A 24017-nucleotide genomic window follows, 5' to 3' on the forward strand; every position below is an offset into this window, starting at 1 on the left:
TGGCTGGACATCGAGGAGAAGAAGTTGAGGAGCAAAACGTGGAGGACGTTATAGCTGAAATCTCCCTCCACGCCTATTCGGGGACGGCGGCGCCAAAGACATTGCGGGTGAACGGGTAGTCAAGAAGACCACGGTGAGAATCTTGATTGACACCGGGTCCACCCACAACTTCATTGACATGAGGCTCCTTAGGAAGATTGGGCTCGAGTCGGAACCCACGGAAGGGTTCGATGTGACGATTGGAGATGGCACCACCTTGCGAGCGAGATTCTATTTGTGGAGGTGCAGAATTGAAGGTGCAAGGCCAAACTTTCACATTGGATCTTTATCCATTGGCCTTGCAAGGTGCCGATATTGTTTTAGGGACCCAATGGCTTCGGAGCTTGGGGCCCGTGACCTTTGATTTTATAAGCCTCACATTGACCTTTTGGAGAGATGGTCGAGAGTGTTGTTGGATGGAAGTAAACCGCTGCTTGAACTTTCAAAAAAAAAAGGAGCTCGCTTCTTTCTCGGCACCCACTTTTCCTTTCTTTTCAGATCTACGAAGAGCCGGTGCGAGAGGATAGTGATCTGGTCCGACTCATGGAGGAGTTGAGAGCGAACCCCTCAAGCAACCCCGAGCACGAGGAGCGCAATGGGTTAGTACTAGAGCACGGGCGAATCAAGGTACCCCGAAACGAAGAGCTACGGAGGCTATTGATGGCACACTTCCATGATACTCCTATAGCAGGTCATGAAGGGGTATTACGTACTTACAAGCGGCTGGCCCAAAACTGTACTTGACCGGGATGAAGACGGACGTGAAGAAGTATGTGCGTGAATGTCAAATCTGCCAACGAGCCAAATCGGAGGCGGTTTATGGGCACACTCCCCCTCTTGCGTGCCTACGATAGACTCGCGGCGACGGATAGGACTGAGCTTGACTTGGAGCTTGCTGATCGAGATGAAACATTGAGACGGCTCAAGACTCACCTAGCCACGGCACAAAACCGCATGAAGCAAACGCATGACAAAGGCGGACGTGAGCGAGAATTTGAGGTGGATCAATTGGTGTTCGTTCGAGCTCAACCGTATCGACAGTCCCACATTGAGGCCAATTTTGAACCAAAAGTTGGGATACAAGTACTATGGTCCGTACCGAGTGCTACAACGAATCGGTCCGGTAGCTTTACCGATTGGACCTACCTGAAGGAACCAGGATACATCCCGTCTTCCATGTCTCGGCATTGAAGGCCCGGATCGGGCCTAACCATGTAGTGGGTTCGACCTTACCCGAACCAATGGAGGAAGATGGCTCCAATGAGCCGGTTCGAGTCTAAGTCGTAGGAGAAGACGCCAAGGATCCAGATTAGAGACTGAAGTGCTGATTGAGTGGCTGGGCAAACCTACTGACGAGTCTACATGGGAGCTAGAGACAGACATCATGGATCGCTTCCCAAATTTCAAACCTTGAGGACAAGGTTGCGGAAGCGTGGTGGATTGATACGATTCGGACTTCACCGACGTCGTCTCGAGTTTGGATTTACCTTAGGATAAGATTGAGTTTTAGGATAAGATTGAGTTTTAGGATAAGATTGTGTTTTAGGATAAGATTGAGTTGTTGGTTAGCCTATAAAAGTATGTGTAGGGCAACCAAAAATAGGAATTGAATATTGAGAATTGAGTTTGCCTTGCCTCCTTCATCTTCTTCGCTCCCGTTCCCTCAATCTCCCCGGCGACGCCGCTTCTAATCTCCTCGACAGGGCCAATCACCCTAGTCCCTCGGGAGTGGCCCTCTTCTCCCCCTTCTTCCAATTTATCCATCGCTATCCCTAACTTTTCCATCATCCATAACCCTTCCACCATCACTTTTACACCGGTGCCACCCCATCAACACCGGCCCTCCACAATCCACCATTACCCAGGATTTCGTGCCTTCATCCACGGAATCCAAAAACAGAGTATCCTGACGTTCGTCTACTAAACGAACGATATCTCGAGATCCCCAACTCCGATTCGCCTGAAACTAGATCCGTTGGAAAGCTCTTTTCCGGGCCTACAACATATCAAAATTTCACAGTGATCCAACGGCGGGATATTTCGGGATCTTATCTTAAAGTTCCGTGCAAGATCGTAACAATCTGGTATCAGAGCCATAGCACCAAAAGAGGGTTCGTACCAAGCTGGTATCAGAGCCTATAGCCGAGGAAGGATCGTACCACAACGTTCAACCTTATAGTTATCCTCACATCTAGAAAGAGGAGATTTTGAGATTGGTTGTGGAGATGCTAAAGTAGGGCATTATCTAACCGAGTTAGAGTTCCTATTCATCGTCGGTGCTGCTAGTGTAGAAGAAGGACAGGAGTTGGTATTTTTGCGTGGACTACCGTGCACTAAACGCTATCACCGTTAAAGACTGATACCCTATACCATTCATAGAGGAGGTGCTAGACAAGTTGATAAGGCGATCATACATCAGCAAGCTCAACCTCCCCACTAGTTATCATCAGATTCATGTGCGAGTGGAGGACGTCCACAAAATGACATTTTAGACTCACGACAGGCACTACGAGTTCTAGGTAATGCCATTTGGGTTGTCGAACACACCGACGACCTTCGAGGGTCTAATGAATGGCATATTTTGTCCACTCTTTAGGCGATATGTGTTAGTATTTTTTGATGATATCCTACTGTATAGCAAGACCTGGGAGGAGCACTTAGTTCACCTACGCTCAATGTTAGGACTGTTGGTGGATTACTCCCTAAAGGTGAAGAAAAGAAAATGCCTTTGGGGAGAGCGCATAGTAGAGTACCTTGGCCACGTCATCTATTCGGAGGGTGTGCGCCATGTGCGTGCACTCTAACCGCAGTGCACGCGCCAACCGCATGCGCTGACTTCTTCTTCCGCCCCCTCACCTCTCGTAGTTAGTTGCGAAAGGTGGGAGAGAAGTGCGCCGGAGTGGAGCTAACTCCACTCCACTTCCCTCTCCTCCTCACCCCTATTTAAATCCCTTTCCCCTCGAACTTTTCCACTTTTTGCAACATCTCTCTATCTCGTTCTTCCACCCCCTTTTCTCTCTTCTCCTCCGAGCCGCCAAAACCTTTGTCGTGGGCAGCGAGTAACCGAAGCGCCGGCAGCCAACCAAAACCCCCTCATCTCAATCTTCGGGTTAGCCTCCATCCCCTCTGTATTTTAATTTGAATATTTCCAAGTTAATCATGATTAATTATGAGTTTATTAATTTCTACCTTCACTAGGGAAATTCAATGGCCGACGACCTCGGGTCGACCACCCACCCGGTCCGGGGAGTTTCCCGCTTCAGTCCCTTGCCATGGGTACCCAATTTTAGGTACCCATGGGATGCAGGGGAGGCAATGCCATGTCGCCTCCCACCGCCGGGTTACTTGGACTCAGACGGCCACCACTAGTGGTGGTGGCCCTGCTCGTCAGCCTCGACTAACTCACCTCTTCAAGTGGAAGAGGTGGATACTCGAAATGAGGGCTTCGAGCCCTTCTTTCACAGAACTTAGAGGCTCCATGGCCGCCGGCCATGGAGTTCCTCAACTCTCAGTATCGACCACACTAGCCGATGGTTCAAGCTCACTTGCAATCTAAGTCGACCTCGTCGACTTGGGGAGCCGATGGTGCTAGGCTGCCGACGACAGGGATCACTGGCAGTAGCACCACTTTTCTTCTTTGTTTTGTTCTCTAGGAAGGAGACAAGGAGAAGGAGAAGGGGTAGGTGGGGTGGGCCGCAGCCCACGCCGACGACCTTTTCTAAAGCCTCGGTGGACCGGGCTTTGGAGCCCAGTCCACCACCTTAGATTTTGGTGCGCTGCGGTAGGTCCGCACAGCCCACTTCCTCACCTTGATGGACTAGGCTCTGGAGCCCAGTCCATCATCTTAGGGTCTTGTGGGCTACGGTAGGCCCGGCCCACCATCTCAACTTGCTGGACTGGGCCCTTGAGTCCAATCCAACACACGTTAGAACTAGGTGGGCTGCTATAGGTCTGCAGCCCACCTCCTCACCCTATTGGAGTGGGCTCTTGAGCCCAGTCCATTGCCTCTAGTCTAGTGGGCTGCAGGTAGGTCAACAACCCACTCTCTCTCACCTAAGCTTGCTAGGCCTTGAGCCTAGCCCAACCTTAGACTATAGACTAATTTATTATTAGTCTTTTATTTTTTTTTATTCTGTTAGCTACATAAATTGTAATTATTTTATTTTTTCTCAACCATGTTATTAATAAAATTAGGATTAATACATAATTAAAATAGGTATTTGAATTTATTAGTCTTTTCAATTATCTTCAATAATTGCAAATGTGAACAACTCTAAATGACCATTTTTTTAAATTAAGACAAAATAATATATTCGGACCTAGAAAATTAAACTTAATTTATACAACAAGGTAGTTAATCTTATAAGTTCATCAATCTTATGTTTATTTTATTTATAAATTATTATACCCATTATTGTGCGGGAAGGATCCCGAAATTCAGGAAGAGCCGATTGATTAAGAGAGTAAGACGGATTCCAGAGATATCCCAGGCGAGCAGAATTCTATAATAGTCTACGAAAATTAATACTTATGTCATTTCTTACCTGCATTAATTAAATATCATTTTTTACTTGTAAAAATTACATATTATTTCATACTTGCATTAATTACATGTTAATTCTTACTTGCATTATTTATCACTTAATGCACATGTATGATAGACTCTATGTATTGTTTATAATACCTGTTATTTTGATGATTATGTTAAATTAATAATAGAGGTCATGGCACCATGTGCACGTATCATTGTTAGTCAAGTCCTAGCTAGGCAGTGCCCTCTCACCCACTCAACCCGGGGTTAAGGGTAGAGTGCATTATATAGTATTATATTAGCGGTCTACATCTGAGGTCGATAGCTGGTGGAGCATTTAGGTGATTACACTGCCCTAGTTGGAGACTAGTCTAGTATGATATTAGAAAAGATGATTGAGAGGTAGGGATTGTAGTTCTAGCGGTACCCGAGGATGCTGGGTCAGGGTGTCTATCGAGCTATGTGCTCTTACCCGCCTCGCCGTATGTGATAATTCTGCTCTATGCGATGATTTACTATAGCGGTATTGACAGGCCTACGACTAGGGTCCTTAGTCTGGTGACCATAGACAACCCATCATATGCAGCGTCGCCAAGTATGTATCGGTGATAATACCGCTAGATGACTAGTCCTCCTCGATTTTATGATGCTTTGTGAGATATGTCATTGTGACTCAGTTTCTGTATAGATTTCTATGTAAATTGAACTATAATGATGAAATTTATTAAAAGTCATAATGTACACTTTCCTTGTCATGTTATGGGTTTGTGCTTTTATTTATCATGCAATACAATATTCTTAGATTACTATTAGTTTTACTTGCTGGGCCCCGTGCTCACCGCCATTTTGGTGGAAATATTTCAGAGCTAATTATGGAGGATGCGGATATCGAGGAGTAGCAGATTCATTTCCCTATTTTAGTATTGTTTATTCTATTATTTCTAGTTGGTCTTGGCCCTTGCGAGGGTATTTATGTTTTAAAATTTGTGTTGGACTTGTATTCCTAAAGGCTTGTTGAGGCCTGTGATATTGTAACTTTGGATTATTTGTTGGATTATTATGGTATTTCTAGACTTATCTAGATACTTTGTGATATTATTTCACTGGCAGGTCACGTGAGAATCATGTGGAAATTCTCCACGTGAGGAACACGTGATCTTTGGAAGTGGGTGTTTCAACTTGGTATTAGAGCATTGGTTCACCATAATCCGGCAAGTTCTCTAGGGTACAGTCCACATATTGATTTAGGAAGTTTAAAGACCATGATAGATTGGACATAAAGATGTTAGTGACATGTAGGTGAAATTTTGAAAATTATAAATAAATTATTCTGAACTTAACAGGATTGCCACCTAAACGCACTAGATCGATCTGTGTGACTGCTTCCGAGGGAGCCTCTGCTCCAGTTAATGAACCGACCGTTGATGCTTCAGCCAGCAGCATGGAGGCCCTCGGGCGTTTGGTCGACAAGTAGGAGAGGTTCATTGAGAAGCTGATTCGCGAACGAACGATGGCGGTTAGGACAAACACGCTAGGTGGATCATCAGAGCATCTTACCCTAGCCGAGCAAGCTGGAGGGGGGTCTTCGTGGCCACTAAACCGGTTTATGCAGCTTAATCCTCCGGTGTTTAGTGGCACGACTGATCCCATGGAGGCGAACCGATGGCTTATGGACGTGAAGAAGATCCTGACTGCCTTTAGGTGTCTAGAGGATCAGCAGGTGACTTTCACCACTTTTCTTCTCTATGGGGAGGCGGAAGAGTGGTGGAAGGCCACTGAGCGCTTAATGCCAGATTGACCTATGGGAGAGTACATCACATGGAAGGCGTTCACAGATGCCTTTGACCAAAAATACTTTCCAGCATCCCTTCGAGTTGAGCTAACCCGGGAGTTTTTCCAGTTAAAATAAGGGAATATGACTATAGCCCAGTACGAGGAAAGGTTTTAATACCTTATCTCATTTTTGCCCTAGAGTTGTGCCAAATGATGCTGCCAGAGCTGAGCAATTCAAGATGGGGCTATGGATTGAGATCCATAAATAGGCGAATATGGCGAGAAACCTGACTTATGCGAAGCTAGTGGAGAACGCAGGGATAGCCGAGAGAGATTTACTAGAGGAGCATTCTCAGCGACAGGAGCGAGTGGCCAGACGTCCAGTTCGCTTGGATGGGCATCCGCGAGGAGGTGGTTCGAGTTGGAGTGGACCCTCCGGTTCTTATCAACCAAGATTTCACCCTTATGCTAGTGGTGCCAGTTCTAGTGCAGCTCCGAGCAGATCCGACTCACAGAGTTCGGGCGGACCTAGTAAGGCATCACCTTTTGTCAGCACCGGGAGGCCAGCAGCGGTTACAAGCAGCACTAGTAGCGGAGGATCTAGTTGACGACCTACCTTGGAGTAGAGGACTTGCTATACATGTGGTTGGAAGGGGCATCTATCTCGGGATTGTCCTAGTATTCGGGAGGTGACTTGTCATCATTGTGGACAGGCTGGACATACTCGACCCCATTGTCCTCTGTTAGCTGGTGGGTCAGCCACTACGACTATGCCAGCTATTTCTGGAGCCTCAAGAGCTAGTACTGTTGCGAGTAGAGGACATGGCGGGGCGCGATCAGGGACCTCTAATAAAGGTAGAGGCATATGTACTGGACGAGTATTTGCTATGACGGAGCAGGATGTAGAGGCATCTAATGATGTGGCGACAGGTAACAATTAAATATGCTTCTTTAGAATTAACAATTTTGCTTAAATAGAAGTCAAATTGTTTCTTAATTCTTTCTAAAAATAGTAATAATGATGTCATAAATTATTACTAACTTAATAAAAGAAGCTTTATTTATAAACTATTTACACAATGACAGGCACTATGATATTATTTTCTCATATTGCTAAGATTTTATTCGATCCTAGGGCTACTCATTCTTTCATTTCTACCTCATTTCTGAGATATGCTGATATGACCCCAGAGCCTCTTGATGAACCTCTGCTCATAGCTACCCCAATGGATGATTCTTTGGAGATTCGTCAAATTTATAGTCCTTGCACTTTGACTTTTGGCGAATGGGATTTTAGAGCAAACCTTTTACCTCTTGAAATGTATGATTTTGACTTAATTTTGGGTATGGACTGGTTAGCCGCTTATCATGCCAGCATTAACTGCTACAGCAAGGAAGTTATTTTGCAGCTTAATGATGGCATAGAGTATCGATTGTTTAAGGATCGACAGGTGGACCACCCGTAGTTGGTGGCAATCATGTCTAATAAGTCTAGTGGGGCCCAAGCCTTAATTGACTTACTAGTGGTACGGGAGTTTCTAGATGTTTTTTCTGAGGACATTTGAGGGCTTCCACTAGACAGGGGAGTCAAGTTCACCATTGATCTGATTCCAAGAGCAGGACCAGTCTCCAATGCTCCTTATCGCATGGTTCCAAAAGAAATAGAGAAACTTAGAGGACAGATTAATGATTTGCTGGATCGGGGATTTATCAGGCCTAGCTCATCACCTTGGGGAGCTCTAGTTCTCTTTGTTAAGAAGAAAGATGGCACTCTTCATCTTTTGCATTGATTATTAGCAACTGAACCAGCTGACTGTGAAGAATAAATATCCCCTACCTCGTATTGAGGACCTTTTTGATCAGTTGCGTGGAGCTCGATTCTTTTCGAAGATCGATCTGAGGTTTGGATATCATCAGCTGAGGATTAGGGAAGCGGATGTCTCCAAAACCATTTTTCGCACTCGCTATGGTTTGTATGAGTTCTTGGTTATGACTTTTGGGCTAACTAATGCTCCAACTGTTTTCATAGATATGATGAATCGAGTCTTTCGTCCATTCTTAGATCGGTTTGTTGTGGTCTTCATTGATGATATTTTGATATATTCAGCCTTAGAGTAGGAGCATGAGAGCATCTCCGGTTGGTATTAGAGACTTTGAGGAAAGAAAAGTTGTCTACCAAGTTTTCAAAATGTGAGTTCTAGTTGAACGAGGTGGTGTCAGGAGAGGGCATCCGAGTTGACCAATCCAAGATCACAGTAGTCTTGAGTTGGAAACAGCCAAGAACCGCAGTAGAACAGTAGAGGTGCGCAGTTTTTTTGGGCTAGCTGGATATTATCTAAGTCGACCTCGTCGACTTGGGGAGCCGATGGTGCTAGGCTACTGACGACGGGGATCACCGGCAGCAGCACCACTTTTCTTCTCCTCTGTTTTCTTCTCTAGGAAGGAGACGAGGAGAAGGGGTAGGGGTTGGGCCAACCCCCACCGCCCTCTCGTCTGGGCTATGGGGTGGGCCACAGCCCACGTCGACGAGCCTTTTCTAAGGCCTCGGTGGGTCGGGCTCTGGAGCCCAGTCCACCACCTTAGATTCTGGTGGGCTGCGGTAGGCCCGCAGCCTACCTCCTCACCGTGATAGACTGGGCTCTGGAGCCCAGTCCACCACTTAGATTCTGGTGGGCTGCGGTAGGCCCGCACAACCCACTTCCTCACCTTGATGGACTAGGCTCTGGAGCCCAGCCCACCATCTTAGGGTCTTGTGGGCTACAGTAGACCCAGCCCACCATCTCAACTTGCTGGATTGGGCCCTTGAGTCTAGTCCAACACACCTTAGAACTAGGTGAGCTATTGTAGGCCCGCAGCCCACCTCCTCACCCTCTTGGAGTGGACTCTTGAGCCCAGTCCATTGCCTCTAGTCTAGTGGGCTGCAAGTAGGTCAACAGCCCACTCTCTCTCACCTAAGCTTGCTAGGCCTTGAGCCCAGCCCAACCTTAGACTATAGACTAATTTATTATTAGTCTTTTATTTTTTTTATTCTGTTAGCTACATAAATTGTAATTATTTTATTTTTTCTCAACCATGTTATTAATAAAATTAGGATTAATACATAATTAAAATAGGTATTTGAATTTATTAGTCTTTTCAATTATCTTCAATAATTGCAAATGTGAACAACTCTAAATGACCATTTTTTTAAATTAAGACAAAATAATATATTCGGCCCTAGAAAATTAAACTTAATTTATACAACAAGGTAGTTAATCTTATAAGTTCATCAATCTTATGTTTATTTTATTTATAAATTATTAGACCCATTATTGTGCGGGAAGGATCCCGAAATTCAGGAAGAGCCGATTGATTAGGAGAGTAAGACGGATTCCAGAGATATCCCAGGCGAGCAAAATTCTATAATAGTCTACGAAAATTAATACTTATGTCATTTCTTACCTGCATTAATTAAATATCGTTTCTTACTTGTAAAAATTACATGTCATTTCATACTTGCATTAATTACATGTCAATTCTTAATTGCATTATTTATCACTTAATGCACATGTATGATAGACTCTATGCATTGTTTATAATACCTGTTATTTTGATGATTATGTTAAATTAATAATAGAGGTCATGGCACCACGTGCACGTATCATTGTTAGTCAAGTTCCAGCTAGGCTGTGCCCTCTCACCCACTCAACCCCAGGTTAAGGGTAGAGTGTATTAGATAGTATTATATTAGCGGTCTATACCTGAGGTCGATAGCTGGTGGAGCATTCAGTTGATTACACTTCTCTAGTTGGAGACTAGTCTAGTATGATATTAGAACAGATAATTGAGAAGTAGGGATTGTAGTTCTACCGGTACCCGAGGACGTAGGGTTAGGGCGTCTATCGTGCTGTGTGCTCTTACCCGCCTTGCCGTATGTGATGATTCTGCTTTGTGCGATAATTTACTATAGCGGTATTAATGGGCCTACGACTGGGGTCCTTAGTCTGGTGGCCACAGACAACCGGTCATATGCAACATTGCTAGGCATGTATCGGCGATAATACCGCTAGATGACTAGTCCACCTCGATTTTATGATGCCTTCTGAGACATGTCATTGTGACTCGGCTTCTGTGCGGATTTCTATGTAAATTGAGCTATAATGATGAAATTTATTAAAAGTCCTAATGTACACTTTCTCTGACATGTTATGGGTTTGCATTTCTATTTATCATGCAATATAATATTTTTAGATTACTATTGGATTTACTTGCTGGGCTCACCGCCATTTTGGTTGAAATATTTCAGAGCTGATTATGGAGCATGCGAATATCGAGGAGTAGTAGATTCATTTCCCTATTTTAGTATTGTTTATTCTATTATTTCTAGTTGGTCCTGGCCCCTGCGAGGGTATTTATGTTTTAAAATTTGTGTTGGACTTGTATTCCTAGAGGCTTGTTGAGGCCTGTGATATTATAACTTTAGATTATTTATTGGATTATTATGGTATTTCTAGACTTATCCAGATACTTTTTGAGATTATTTCACTAACAAGTCACGAGAGTATCACGTGAAAATTCTCCACATGAGGAACACGTGATTTTTGGAAGTGGGTATTTCAGTGGCAATTGACCCATGCAAGGTATCATGTATGCTCGGGTGGCAGCAATCGGTGATGGTGCATGAGCTACGGGGGTTTCTTGGCCTAATAGGTACTATTACTGATTTGTGACAGGCTATGGAATGATTGCAACGCCTATCACTCCTTGCTGAAGGACCCCTTCTAGTGCACCGAGGCAACGACGAAAGTATTTGAGGAGTTGAAGATTGCCATGGCGACCGTACTAGTGTTGGCATTTCCCGATTTCACAAAGCCATTTGTGATCGAGTGCGAGCATCCGGGTTGGGTATTGGGGCTGTTCTTATGCAGTTCAGGAGGCCTATTGCTTATCTCAACAAGGCCTTATCCGGGTTGGGCAACGATTTATGATTTGAATGTTCTAACGAAGTTTGCCATTCATCATAGTATAGCGGGCTCACACTCCAGCGCAGCAGAGATGGGTAACCAAGTTTTTATGATAGAACTATGAGTTGCAGTGCAAGAAGGGGACAAAAAACAAGACAACGAACACACTCTCCTGACCAACCCTCTCTTGCTGAGCTGGTGGCTTATCAAGTACCTTTGGTCCCTTTCTTGTTGACTTGAGGACTGTAGGTACCACAGATCCAGAGGTGTCCAGGTTGATACATGAGTTGGAGAGCAACCCTATGAGCCACCCTAAGCTCAAGAGCAGAGGAGGATGTTGCTGGACCGTGGGCTCATCTAGGTGCCCGCAGTTGATGCTTTGTAGAGGCATCTAATGGATTTCTTCCATTCCACAATAGAGGAGCAACACGAGGACCTCCTGAGGAGTTATAGAAGGCTCTCCCAAAGTTGTACATCGATTGGGATGAAGAAAGAGCTGAGGAGATTCGTGCGGGACTGTGATGTTTGTTAGCGAGCAAAGGCCGATTTGTTGAGGCCAACTGGACTACTACAGCCTTTGCTTATTCTAGAGTGCATTTAGGAGAATATCTTCATGGACTTCATTGAGGGGCTGCCGTTAGTGAGGGGGTATTATGTCATTTTCGTCGTGGTAGATAGGCTAAGCAAGTATGCTCAATTGTCAGCCACGGTGCGCTCATATTTGGCAAAGACAATTGCAAAGGTGTTCGGGCATGATGTGGCCAAGCTTTATGGTATGCCGTGCTTGATCATGTCCGAGCCTAGCACCCTCAATATGATGGCCAAACTGAGGTGGTTAACTAGGGCATTGAGCAATACATGTGGTGCTTTGTCGGAGAACGACTGAGGAGATTGTGCAATTACCTTCCCTGGGCAGAGTGGTCATACAACACTATATTTCACACCAACATAAAAATGACACCTTTAGAGGCAGTGTATAGCAGACCCCAACATACTTTATAGACATATGACCCGGAGGTGATAGCAGTGTGGATGGAGGTTGAGGACACACATGGTAGTGGCACAAAACCAAAAGTTTTGAGTTCACGGTCGAAAATTTTGTGTTCGTATGCATTCAGCCATATCGGTAGGTGACACTAAGACCAGTGCACAACCAAAAGTTGGCGAACCGCTACTTTGGACCCTTTCGTGTATTGGAGCTAGTTAGCCCCATCGTGTATAGGTTGGAGCTTTTGGAGGGGTCACAGGTGCATCCCGTTGATAAGTTATGGAACATCCTCATCAATATTTGGATTGATTATAGGAAGCAATCCATGCAATCGAGAGAAAATATTCACCATATATTCTTCCGTAGTTAGAAAATTACAAAGCCAAGGGTGGTTGATTCAAAACTTCCTGGTCTATAGTTTTGGTATTTATGCCCTTCACAGATTCGGACTGAAACTGAGACAAAAATATGCTAGAGTGGGGGTGATGGTGATGGTGACGGATGGAGAGGATGAAAGGGTTATGGATGAAAATGGAGATGAGGGTGGATGGTTGATGTAGTCAAGGGATAAGGATGAAGGGGAAATAGTGGCCGAGATTCTAAAGAGGAGGGAGGACTAAACAGACGAGGGAGATTAGCTGATAGATGAGACCTTACCAATGGTTTAAGTGGCTAATTCGTTGATTAGATTATTCGCAAATCTCCTTGGAAGTTATGTACTTCATCGAGTTCAGAATTGTTGCGAATCGGATTAAGCCGGTTTGTAACTAGAGTGTGAAAGGGAGTTGTTTAAGAGCATCTCTAATGGGAGGGTCAAGAGCCGTGTAGCAGCATCGAGCTCTATATTTATTATATATATATATTAATTAGTTCATCATTATTGGCTTTTGTTTCTTCAACAATTGAAGGTCGAGTAAAATCAATCGATGGCTATGGGGATGAATTACTATACTATTAAATACTTATTATTTTTTATAAATATATATATATATATATATACTTAATTTAAGTAATTAGATTATTTAATAAATAATACATATGAAATTTAAATTATTAAATTAGTTGATTAAGTTTGTATAAGCCAGAATTAGAATTTTGAAAAGTCCAATAGTAATTTAGGGCCCGTTTAAAGCCCAATTGGAACTCCATCGGACTCTTAATTTAGTATTATGGAGCCTGAATAGAGTTGCTCTAAGAAGTGGGATTTATGGGTAGTAGTTCCTATTACTAAAGGATGTAATGTTGAGATTTTTCACGTTAAATGGGGGAGTTCTATCTCATGAAAAGGAAATATTTTGGACTTCCCGATTAGTTTACTTTATCAAGAGCCTGATTCTGTGTAATAACTAAATTTCCATTCATTTTACCCTCTATTCTCCGTATCCTATTTAACAATTGACCATCGGTAGGTTAGACAACTTTCCGAGCTCATTCATCCAGCCGGTCCGCAACATATAAGTTAAATTAATCATTTTTTACTAAATTATAGAGTATAAAAAAAAGAGACGAATGCTCCAGTAAACTTTAGTGCCCACACCCTTGGCCCTACTTTCTTTTAATAACTTAACCTAATGTTTTACAAAAGTAATTCTTCTGTGAATCATCACTTTTGGGAGTCTAACATGTAATTATTTATCTAATGTGTTTAGATTTTATATATGAGCATATGCACAAATTATAACAAGTTATAAAATATTTAAAGTGGAAGATTAATTTTAAAATTAAAAATAGATGAATAGTGGGGAGCTAAATAAAAATCTTCCTAAGTAGAATAGTTTATTATTTATTAATTTTTATAAAAAGTGGGCCACTTAGAGAGAGAAATTAAAAAAAGTAAATTATCTTTACAAACTAAAAGGCTGAGGTACTTCAGGTTAATAAGATTATATTAACAGATATTTCTGGTTAAAATTTTAGCAGATTGTATAGTTTTAACGGTTAGATTAGGAGAGGGAAATTAGTGGTTAGTATTTGTCTTGTAGCAATTAATTAATGATCATTTGAAATTTATAATTCCCGTTTGCGTAAGCACGACCGTCACACGGAACTTATACCAATTAATAGGATTTCCAGCCAAATCCATCCAATGAAGTTTTGTTGCCAAAACGTACAGCAATGTATCAGATAACGAGATCAAAGCGGGCGAGATACACGTGGCATCCATCAGCAAGCTCAGGGCAGAGGACCAACCAAGCCAAAGCGCAGATGATCCCTATCGCGTGGCGTTGGAGTACAAGTCTGGGAAAGATATCTCCGTGAAAGGGGGACACGCGTCGTACATCTTATGGCTTAGAATTCACCAACGGACGCACGCCTAGTTGTAGATAAATTGACCAAAGGGGAAGATGGGAGCAAGCCCAGGAACTAGAATGGATCCCCGTCGTCCGCTCGTCTTCTTCTTCGTCGTCTTCTTCCTAGTCTCCGCCTCTGTGGTGTCATCTACGCCGTCCGATGTGGACGATCCGCTCATCCAACAGGTCGTCGGAGGGGAAGACGACCTGATACTCAACGCGGAAGAGCACTTCGCAAGCTTCATCGAGCGGTACGGGAAATCGTACGCGGACTTGGACGAACACGCGTACCGCCTCTCGGTGTTCAAGGCTAACCTGCGCCGGGCGCGCCGCCACCAGAAGCTGGACCCCACCGCAGTCCACGGCATCACCAAGTTCTCCGATCTCACCCCCGCCGAATTCCGCCGCACCTACCTGGGCCTCCGAAAAGGCTCCGCCGGTAAGATCCGCCGCGCCCTTGAGTCGTCGGCGCACGAGGCGCCGATACTACCGACGAATGATCTCCCAACGGACTTCGATTGGAGGGACCACGGGGCCGTCACCGCAGTCAAGGATCAGGTCCTTATAAACGATCACTTTTTCCGTTGTAGTTATCTTTCCATAATTCTTGCATCTTTTGTTTTGCGAGAGGAAATAGTTTGATTTCGGATCTGTGATTTGGTTAGGGTTCTTGTGGATCCTGCTGGTCTTTCAGCACCTCGGCTGCTCTGGAAGGGGCGAATTTTTTAGCCACTGGAAAGTTAGAATCCCTGAGCGAGCAACAGCTTGTTGATTGTGATCACGAGGTTTGGCTCTAATAATACCAACGGGATAATTTATTAGTCAACCGCTCTCTTCTATTTTGTCTTTTTTGTTCTTAAACTTAGTATTCTTTCTTAAGAAGTGATAGTTTTAATCCAAGGGATTTTTTACGAATTTTAGGATCTTGTGAAGTTTAGTGAGCAACAGTCTTTTTAAATGAGTATGAAATTTGGGAAGTATCTCTATGTAATTATCAACGTCTTTTAGCAAGATCTCTGAAGCTGGTTCCTGCTAGAAGAATTTTCCCTCTTCCATCTAAAAGGTTAGATTCAAAGGCCTCTGATAGCTTACCAGTTCTGAACTTGCTCCACCTTATAATTGTTCTTTAGTAATGAATGTAGGATATATTTTAATGGATTTAATTGATAAATATTTGATCTGTGACTGTTAGGTAAGCCAACCCGTTATATTTTAACTAAAGCATAAGATTCAGTATGGTAGAGAGGTTATAAAGATCAGGAGAAGATATTTTCTTTTTGTTGACCTACTTTCAGTTATTCTGATTGTTGATTTTATCTCTTATAATTTAGTTCCATTTCACATTAAAAAAATCCTATTTTAAATAGTTCGGTTCTGTTTCACATAAAGATTCCTATTTTATATAGTATGCTTCATATAAGAAATTCTATTTTTCGGTGGTGTTCCTATTAGTTCTTGTTGTTTCAGATCTGCTCAGTGCAAGAGTACTTCTCCAAAATGAGTCTTCTAAAGAATTTTCTTGAGTTATGACTTACTAGTTTCCACTATTACGTTTGAAGACAAGTGATAAATCTGTAAGCCACAAATATTGGATAATAATTGTCTGCTCGCTGTACTTGTTTTTGTTTATCTTCACTCTTTTGCGTCTTCCTGAGACACATTGATGTTAAGAATTTATGTTCAGCCCTTTCAGTGTCTTCACCAATATAGCTGTCATGGTAGCATTTTGGAAGTAGTATAGTTCTGAAATGTGGTATCATACAATTATGTTGCAGTGTGATCCATCAGAACCAGATGCATGCGACCAGGGATGCAATGGTGGATTAATGACTACAGCCTTTCAATATTTGCTAAAATCTGGTGGGCTTGAACGAGAGAAAGACTACCCTTATACTGGGACGGACCGTGGTAGCTGCAAATTTGACAAATCTAAAATTGCTGCTTCAGTGAAAAACTTCAGTGTCGTCTCCACTGATGAAGACCAAATTGCTGCAAACCTTGTGAAGCACGGCCCTCTTGCAAGTATGTAATTTCATCTCAATCTCATTTGAACCAGCTATATTATTTTATATTTTGACAAAGTGAGGGACCAAGATCTGAGATAAAGTTCTTCTGCATGTAGTTAGTATTTGGATTCGGCACATTTATCAGTATGTCACTAGCCTATGCCACATTTATGTTGAGTTACCTTGAGACTGACTCTTTAAGGCACCACTACTCAGAAGAACGCAGTAAATACCAACAAAATGATGACAAAAAGTTAAAGTAATGGTAAATTGACTATGATTTGCCTGGTCATGGAACATAATTACATGGACATACATATTATGAAATAGTTGTATTATTGTTTCATATTCTACTCATGGTTTCTGATATATTTTTAAATGACTTCATATGCAGTTGGCATAAATGCTGTCTTCATGCAGACATATATTGGTGGTGTCTCATGCCCATATATATGCGGAAGGCATTTAGATCATGGTGTTCTTCTAGTGGGTTATGGTTCAGCTGGCTATTCTCCTATCCGTTTGAAGGAAAAGCCTTACTGGATCATAAAAAACTCTTGGGGTGAAAGATGGGGAGAAAATGGGTACTACAAGATCTGCAGGGGCCGCAATGTCTGTGGTGTTGACTCCATGGTCTCCACAGTGACTGCAATTCAGACCTCCAAAGCATAGCATCTGAAAAATGTTTTACCTTAATATGCACATATTTGATCCTACCATAGTTATGCTCAAATAATTTAAGCTTTATGTGATTTAAATATGCTTGTACGCTATTTAATATCTTCTCATAAGGTTATTGTATATCTAGGGTAATTAGCCTTTGCTGCTTCAACACTACTTTTTAGTTGTGAAGAACTGTTAATATTGAATGGGATGATCGCTGCAGCTCTTTATCTAGATCTATCAGACTTGACGGAACAGCTTTAGTCACGATTTCTTTACATATTTAAAATGTTTAAAATCAAGCATGTGGAATAATATTTTCTTTCATATCCTGCACGAGCTAATTGGCGTTCTCTCTTGTACTGAATTTCATGAGCAGTGTATCTAATACTAATGCTAATCCATCAAGTAGAACTTAGAACATCACAATTTTCCAGAGAATTACTAGTTGATAATTTCAGAAACCTAAGCTCTAATACCTTGACACAACAGTTGATATAGAGTCAGAATTGAGTCCAAGTTCGAGTTTTGCTTGAGTATCCTTAGTGTCCGCATAGTTATAGGGGAACAGTAAACAAATATTTATGTGATATTCCCGACCTGGCCCGGTTTGGACCGGGCTAAGCTTGGCCCGGACCCAGTTTAGGCTCAGCCTGGCCCGAGCCTGAATTACCCACGGGCGGCACGGGCCAGCCCTTTGCCCGCCCAACCCGGCCCGGAAGCTCACCCGTTTGGCCCGCAATTAGGCTTGTCTATTCTGCTACAGTAGCCAGCTCGTTTTGCTTTGCTATTGTACCGTTTTACATTTTTTTAAGCACACCTTTAAAATTCTTAAATTTATTATTATTATTATTATTTAAATAGAGGAACATAAATATTTTTTAAAAAAATAGGCTAATAGTAAAAAAAATTCTAAAAATAGCTAAAATATAGGTTGGGCCAAATGATTGGTGGGTCGGCCCGGCCCAACCGGCTCACAGGCCGACGGGCGGTAACGGGCTAGACTATTCTAGCCCGGCCTGAGTGATTGGTGGGTCAGGTCGTGAACAAATACTTAAGCCCCGATTGGCCCAAAAAGCTTGGCCCGAACCTAGCCTGGCCCGCCCGATGATCATGTCTAAGTAAGACTGCTTGATTTACGTGCATAGTAAGATTGCTTCAATTTGTATTAGTTTTCATTTATAGTTTAGGAAAATAAAATAGTTTCTAGCAAGTGCATTCGAACGCAAATGGATGGAGTTCTAATGCGGTCGTTCAAATGTCTAATCTCGTGTTCGCACATACATAGAATGCATTTTGGTGCATTTTGGCCGTTCGAACGCGTTCGAATGAACGAGTAAGTTGAATTGTAATAGGACTTGTTTAGGATTTTTGGATGTTTGGCTAGCCTCTATATATGTGGAAAAATAGCCTCTTTAAATTATTGATTATTGAAATTGGTTTTTATCTAGGCTTGAGCCATCTTCTCCCCCCTCCTTCCCCTTGGTATCCATTCCAAGTTCTCGTCTACAATCGAGGTTAATCCTCTGTCGCTTCTCCCTCCTCTCTCTAGCGACCAGCCATACTTGGAAATTCCCTTCTGCCCCCTAATCAAGTTCCAAGCACTAATCCATCCACCATACCATAATTATCTTCCATAACCCTAACGACGTATTCTATGTCCATCCCGCTATCTCATAATCTTTGGTCATTATTTTATACATAAATTTTGATCTACTCACTCCATCGTCGGGATTCCAATTGCATTAAATTCTTAGCTCATAGAAAATCATTCCAACGGTTAGATCAATCCCAGTTACCTTCTTAAGTTCCATGCTGATATCTATCCAGATTATCAATTCGGATGGAAACTCATCTTCACCAAACGCGACCATAACATCTTACCTATCAACTAGAGTTAGTAGGTGGTGACTAAGGTCATGGGTTAGACTATAACCCTAAATAATTATCGTACAAAAAATTATTTAGTGATTTGGTAGCTTGGTGATAGGTTACGGAACGATTTCTTCAAGATTTGGATTTATTATAGAAAGCAGTCCGTGCAATCGAGGGAAAATATTCACCAAATATTTTCTTGTAATCATAAAATTATGAAACTAAGTGCACTCGATCTGTAACTCCATGATCTACGTTATTTGTATTTACACTCTTCTCAGATTCAAACTTTAACTGGGACGAAATTACCATATAGTGTAACAACCCAACCCTAAAAAAAAATTAATTAATTAATTTTGGGCACGACGTGGTCGGCCCCGTGCCCATGCAAGCTGCTCATGCAGCTTGCGTGGTGGGGGCGCCACGCACCCACTGCCGCAATCACAGCCAACCAACTGCAGCTAGCTGGTCGCGGCAGGCTCCGGCGCCGCCACTACCCCTTAGTGTGGCCGGTCTCGTGCCAATGCAAGCTGCTCATGCAGCTTGCGTCGTGGGGGCGCCACGCACCCACTACCACAGCCGTAGCCAACCGGCTGCGGTGCCGCCGTTACCCCTCCTCTACCGCCTTCCCTCTCTCTCTTTAAATCTCTCTCTCTATCTATCTCTCTCTCAGTCACTCTCTCACTCTACTCTCTTTCCACTCTCTTTCGCACTGCTTCCTTTCCTCATTGCCGACGTCGGCCCGCCGCCACCTCCCTTGAAGTCGTCGCCGCCGGTGAGATCCCTTATTTCCCCCTCTCTTTCCTTTTCTTCCTCTCTCTTTCTCTCTCTCCCTCTCTCTCCCTCTCTCTTTCTTGCCTCGAGCTCGGGCTCGTCGGCCCGGGTCCGAACCTCCCTCCTCTTCCTTTCCTTCTTCTCTTCTCTTCTCTTCTTCTTTTTTCTTTCTTTCTTTTTCTTTTTCTTCCTCGGCTTCTTCTCTTTCTTTCTGCACAATGCTGGGCTCGGCCCAACACTCTAGCAAGTAGTGCTGGGCCGAGCCTAGCACTGATGGCAGAATTAATTAATTATGTTATTTATTTAGGTATTTTTCTTCTTAATTAATGCAAATAGATTATTTAGACATTAACTATTTTAATAATATTATATATTCTTCAATATAATTTATTAATGATAATTTTTATAATTAATGATTAATTAGGTATAAATATAGGTAATACTTATATTTAGTTATTTATTTATATGTCTATTAAATTAATAGATCGATTTGTAAATTATAATTATTATATTTATATTCTAATGTTCTTATGATATATATTTTAAGTAATTCTATTAATTTATTATATATTGTTATTTTTGTAACAAATAAAATACTAAGCTTATTTAGTTATTTATTTATTATTTTATCGAGTAAAGACTGCATTGTCCCTAATTAATCAAGATAGTGTAGGAATTATAAAATTAATTATAATTAGACCTTGTCTATACTTATAGTTATTTAGCCTTTTATTTTATTTTATAATTATATATTTATAAATACTCTCATATAAAAGGAAACATACCTCTTATCCTTACGTTATAACTAACATTTTATGATAATAATATAATTATAGTATTTGAATCGTATCTATAATATCGACCTAGTTATGTAATCAAAAATAAAGAGAAGTGATTCTAAACCTAATAAACCTTTATATTCTAATTGAATTAATTCTAATTAGATAAATAGCTAACATCATACTACTTAAATATTTTCAGATCCCGAACCCCCTTATGTGAAACCCTGTGGACCCTAACGATGAGTTGATATTTGACTGACGGACGTGAGAGATACGTGGTTTGTGTCTTCTGACCAGACTGTGAGTAGTCTTATCCCCTAGACGCCTTCCTCAAATTAGGATAAATTATATCTTATGTACACGCATGTTTTGGCCTCCAGCATGATTATATGACTTTATATAGAGATGATTTCAGTCAAGCATATTTTTATCATGCATTTGATTAGGCTGATCTAAGATATGAGTACATTGGTGATATATAGAGATGATTATACTGTTATGGTTTTATGTCAGAATGATCTCTATCATGAGTATGCATGTGATAGACTAGCAAAAGTATACATGTGTTATATACATGGTTAGAGTCGGCATTGTATCATTTTTCTCTTGGCTTCTTTACCATCTAAATTCTTGAGTTGCATGATCTGTTACAGTACTAGATATATACATATGATTTATCATGTATAGGAAATTATAAAAATACATGTGTATGTGATGTGATGGCTGAAATAGTATTTAGTCCAGGCTTGTACTAGACATACTCTTAGCGTATGACAGAGTATGGTGATTCCTGATTTTTGTACTCTTAGCGTATGATAGGGTACAACTATTATTGATATACCCTTAGCGTATGACAGGGTATGATTTATCTACAGAGATAATCTTGGCGTATGACAGGGTATGCTATGAGCTTGTGACATGATGTGTATCGAGTTTGGGGCCGGGTATCGTAGTCCAGCATCGTGGATAATATTCAGAGTTGAGACGGATGATTGTGATAGTGCTCTATATGTGGATTATATCTGGCTCTGACATATATGATTATCTAGTAGTTGGCATGCATCATGCATCATCATTGATGTGACTAGTATCATTGGATCATAATTATTATACATGATATGTTGTTATATTCAGTGATGTTATATGGTAATTTCATCATGTGATATATTTTTTTTGGTTGAGGATATAATATGTTTATTCATGAGAATTGATTTCATTCATATATATATCATTGATGATACATATATATATGCTCATACATGGCATCATGCTGCTTTCTGATTCATATTATCCAGTACATGATTTACTCTCTGTTTAGCATCACTGATTTGGGGTAAGGTCTATTCACTAAGTCTTTTGCTCATGACTCTCTTTATTTCTTCTTTTTAACCCTCACAGATAATATGGTACGTGATACCGACTCGAGATATTCTGAGGAGATATTTTGGAAAGATGAGGTAAGCTATAGATGTGAGACGATATAGATGATAGTTTATGTAGTAATTGAGTTGTACTAGTATTTGATATTTGTAATCTTTTATATTAGACGGTGATTTGTATAATACAGATCGAATCATAGTATAGTCTTGTATTAGTTGTTTTAGTTGTATCTTGATGGTTTGTTGTGGCCTGTGTGGGTCTTGCCAGATTATGTAGTGGTCTAGTATATATTATTGTGGACTTAGATATTCATATGTTAACATGTTTATTTGGTTAATAGTATGATTTATTTGGTGGTGGATTATGTGATCATGGATAGGTTAGCATGTTTTATTTGATGATGTCATAATTATATGTGCACATGAGAGTATATATGCGTGATGAGCCCCGCCCGACTTGTCGCGTGCGCCACGCATGCCGTATGGGCGCGTGGGCGTGCACGTGCCTGTGCCGGGTTGGGGCGTTACATATAGTGTGGAAAATTATGGTAGTAACGGGTGACGTAGATGTTAGGGTTATGGAAACTAATGGAGATGAAGGTGGATGGGTGATGTTGTTTGAGGGATAAAGACAAGGGCGAAGAAGTGGTCGAGATCCCAAGGAAGACGAAGGACTCAATAGATGAGGGAGATTAGATGTTAGGAGAGACCTTGCAAACGGTAGAGGTGGTAGGTTGGTGAAGAGTCAGGAGGGAAATTAGGGTAGAGAGAAGATAGAATTAGGGTAGAGAGAAGATTAAGGCAAGAAATCAATATTCCAATAGAATAATGATTTTGGCTACCATCCGCACCTTTATAGAGGCTAGCCAATAAGCCAAAATAATAATTATTAACTCTAATTCTAGTGGACTCCCGCCGATCGTGTTCGAACGTGCCCGATCGCGTTTAAACACACAAATGGCGTTCTCTGTTTATGTGAACGCGATGCAGTCGTTTGAACGCGCTTTTCACGTTCACTATTTTTGAGAACCTAATGCAAGTGTTCGCAAAGGCGTTCGAATGTGACCTACATAAAATTTATTTTAATAAAAAATAAATAACTAATGCAATAAGAAAAGACTCTAAGTGCATTAGCCCACCATGCTTCCCCCACCTTGTCCTTAAGGTGCAAAGTCGAGGAAACGCTCCAAGATGTCCATCTCCAACTCCCATGTCGCCTCATTGGATGGCTTGCCAAGCGACTGGACTAGAATCTCCATCTCTAATCTGGTACCATGACATCGTCGGCGCCTAGCAAGTACATGAACTAACTCTACGATCTCTGTCTCCTCTAATAGCTCCGATAGAACTGCTCCAACGACCTCATGATCTCCAATCCGCTCCCTCAATAATGAAATATGGAAGACATGATGTACTCTCGACTCCTCCGGCAGCTCCAAATGATATGCAACTAGACTAATACGCTCTAACACTTGAAACGGATCGAAGTAGCAATGTGCTAATTTCTAGTTTTGCATCGGACGCATGGTCAACTATTGATACGGTTGTACACTCACAAACATTCAATTGCCGATGTCGAACCCTTGCTCCCGATGGTTATGATCATAAACTTGCTTCATACAGTTTTGAGCAAGCTTAAGATGGGCACGCGACCTCCTCAATGTGGCGTCTCTATCCATCAATGCTAAGTCCACCTCCGTCTGATCTACAAATGCCACTGAATCATAAGCGCATAATATCGGAGCCGTGCGCCCATTCACCACCTCGAACGGAGTCATGCCAATGTTGCTATGGTAGGCGGTGTTGTAAGACCACTCCACCCATGATAAGAACTCCAACCATCATCTCGACATCTCTCCAACAAAGCACCTCATGTACTGCTTAATGCCTCAAATGACCACCTTAGTTTGGCAGGCCATCTATGGATGGTAGGCCGAACTAAACTTCAATTGAGTCCCCTATGATGTGAAAAA

The 24017-nt window shown here is 41.9% G+C and overlaps 1 protein-coding gene across 1 annotated transcript; it reads left to right on the top strand.

Annotated features, from left to right (window-relative positions):
- The first annotated feature begins 14494 nt into the window (after positions 1-14494).
- LOC140801803 (cysteine proteinase 1-like) lies at positions 14495-17468 on the top strand. Its single transcript, XM_073157094.1, has 4 exons — positions 14495-15123; positions 15231-15350; positions 16341-16587; positions 16966-17468. The coding sequence occupies exons 1-4, from the start codon at positions 14620-14622 to the stop codon at positions 17241-17243; spliced, it is 1149 nt and encodes a 382-aa protein (XP_073013195.1). The 5' UTR covers positions 14495-14619; the 3' UTR covers positions 17244-17468.
- The last annotated feature ends 6549 nt before the right edge of the window (positions 17469-24017 follow it).

Source organism: Typha latifolia, chromosome 15 (assembly GCF_019914945.1).
Source record: "Typha latifolia isolate L0001 chromosome 15, TyphaL0001v2, whole genome shotgun sequence".
NCBI lineage: Eukaryota > Viridiplantae > Streptophyta > Magnoliopsida > Poales > Typhaceae > Typha > Typha latifolia.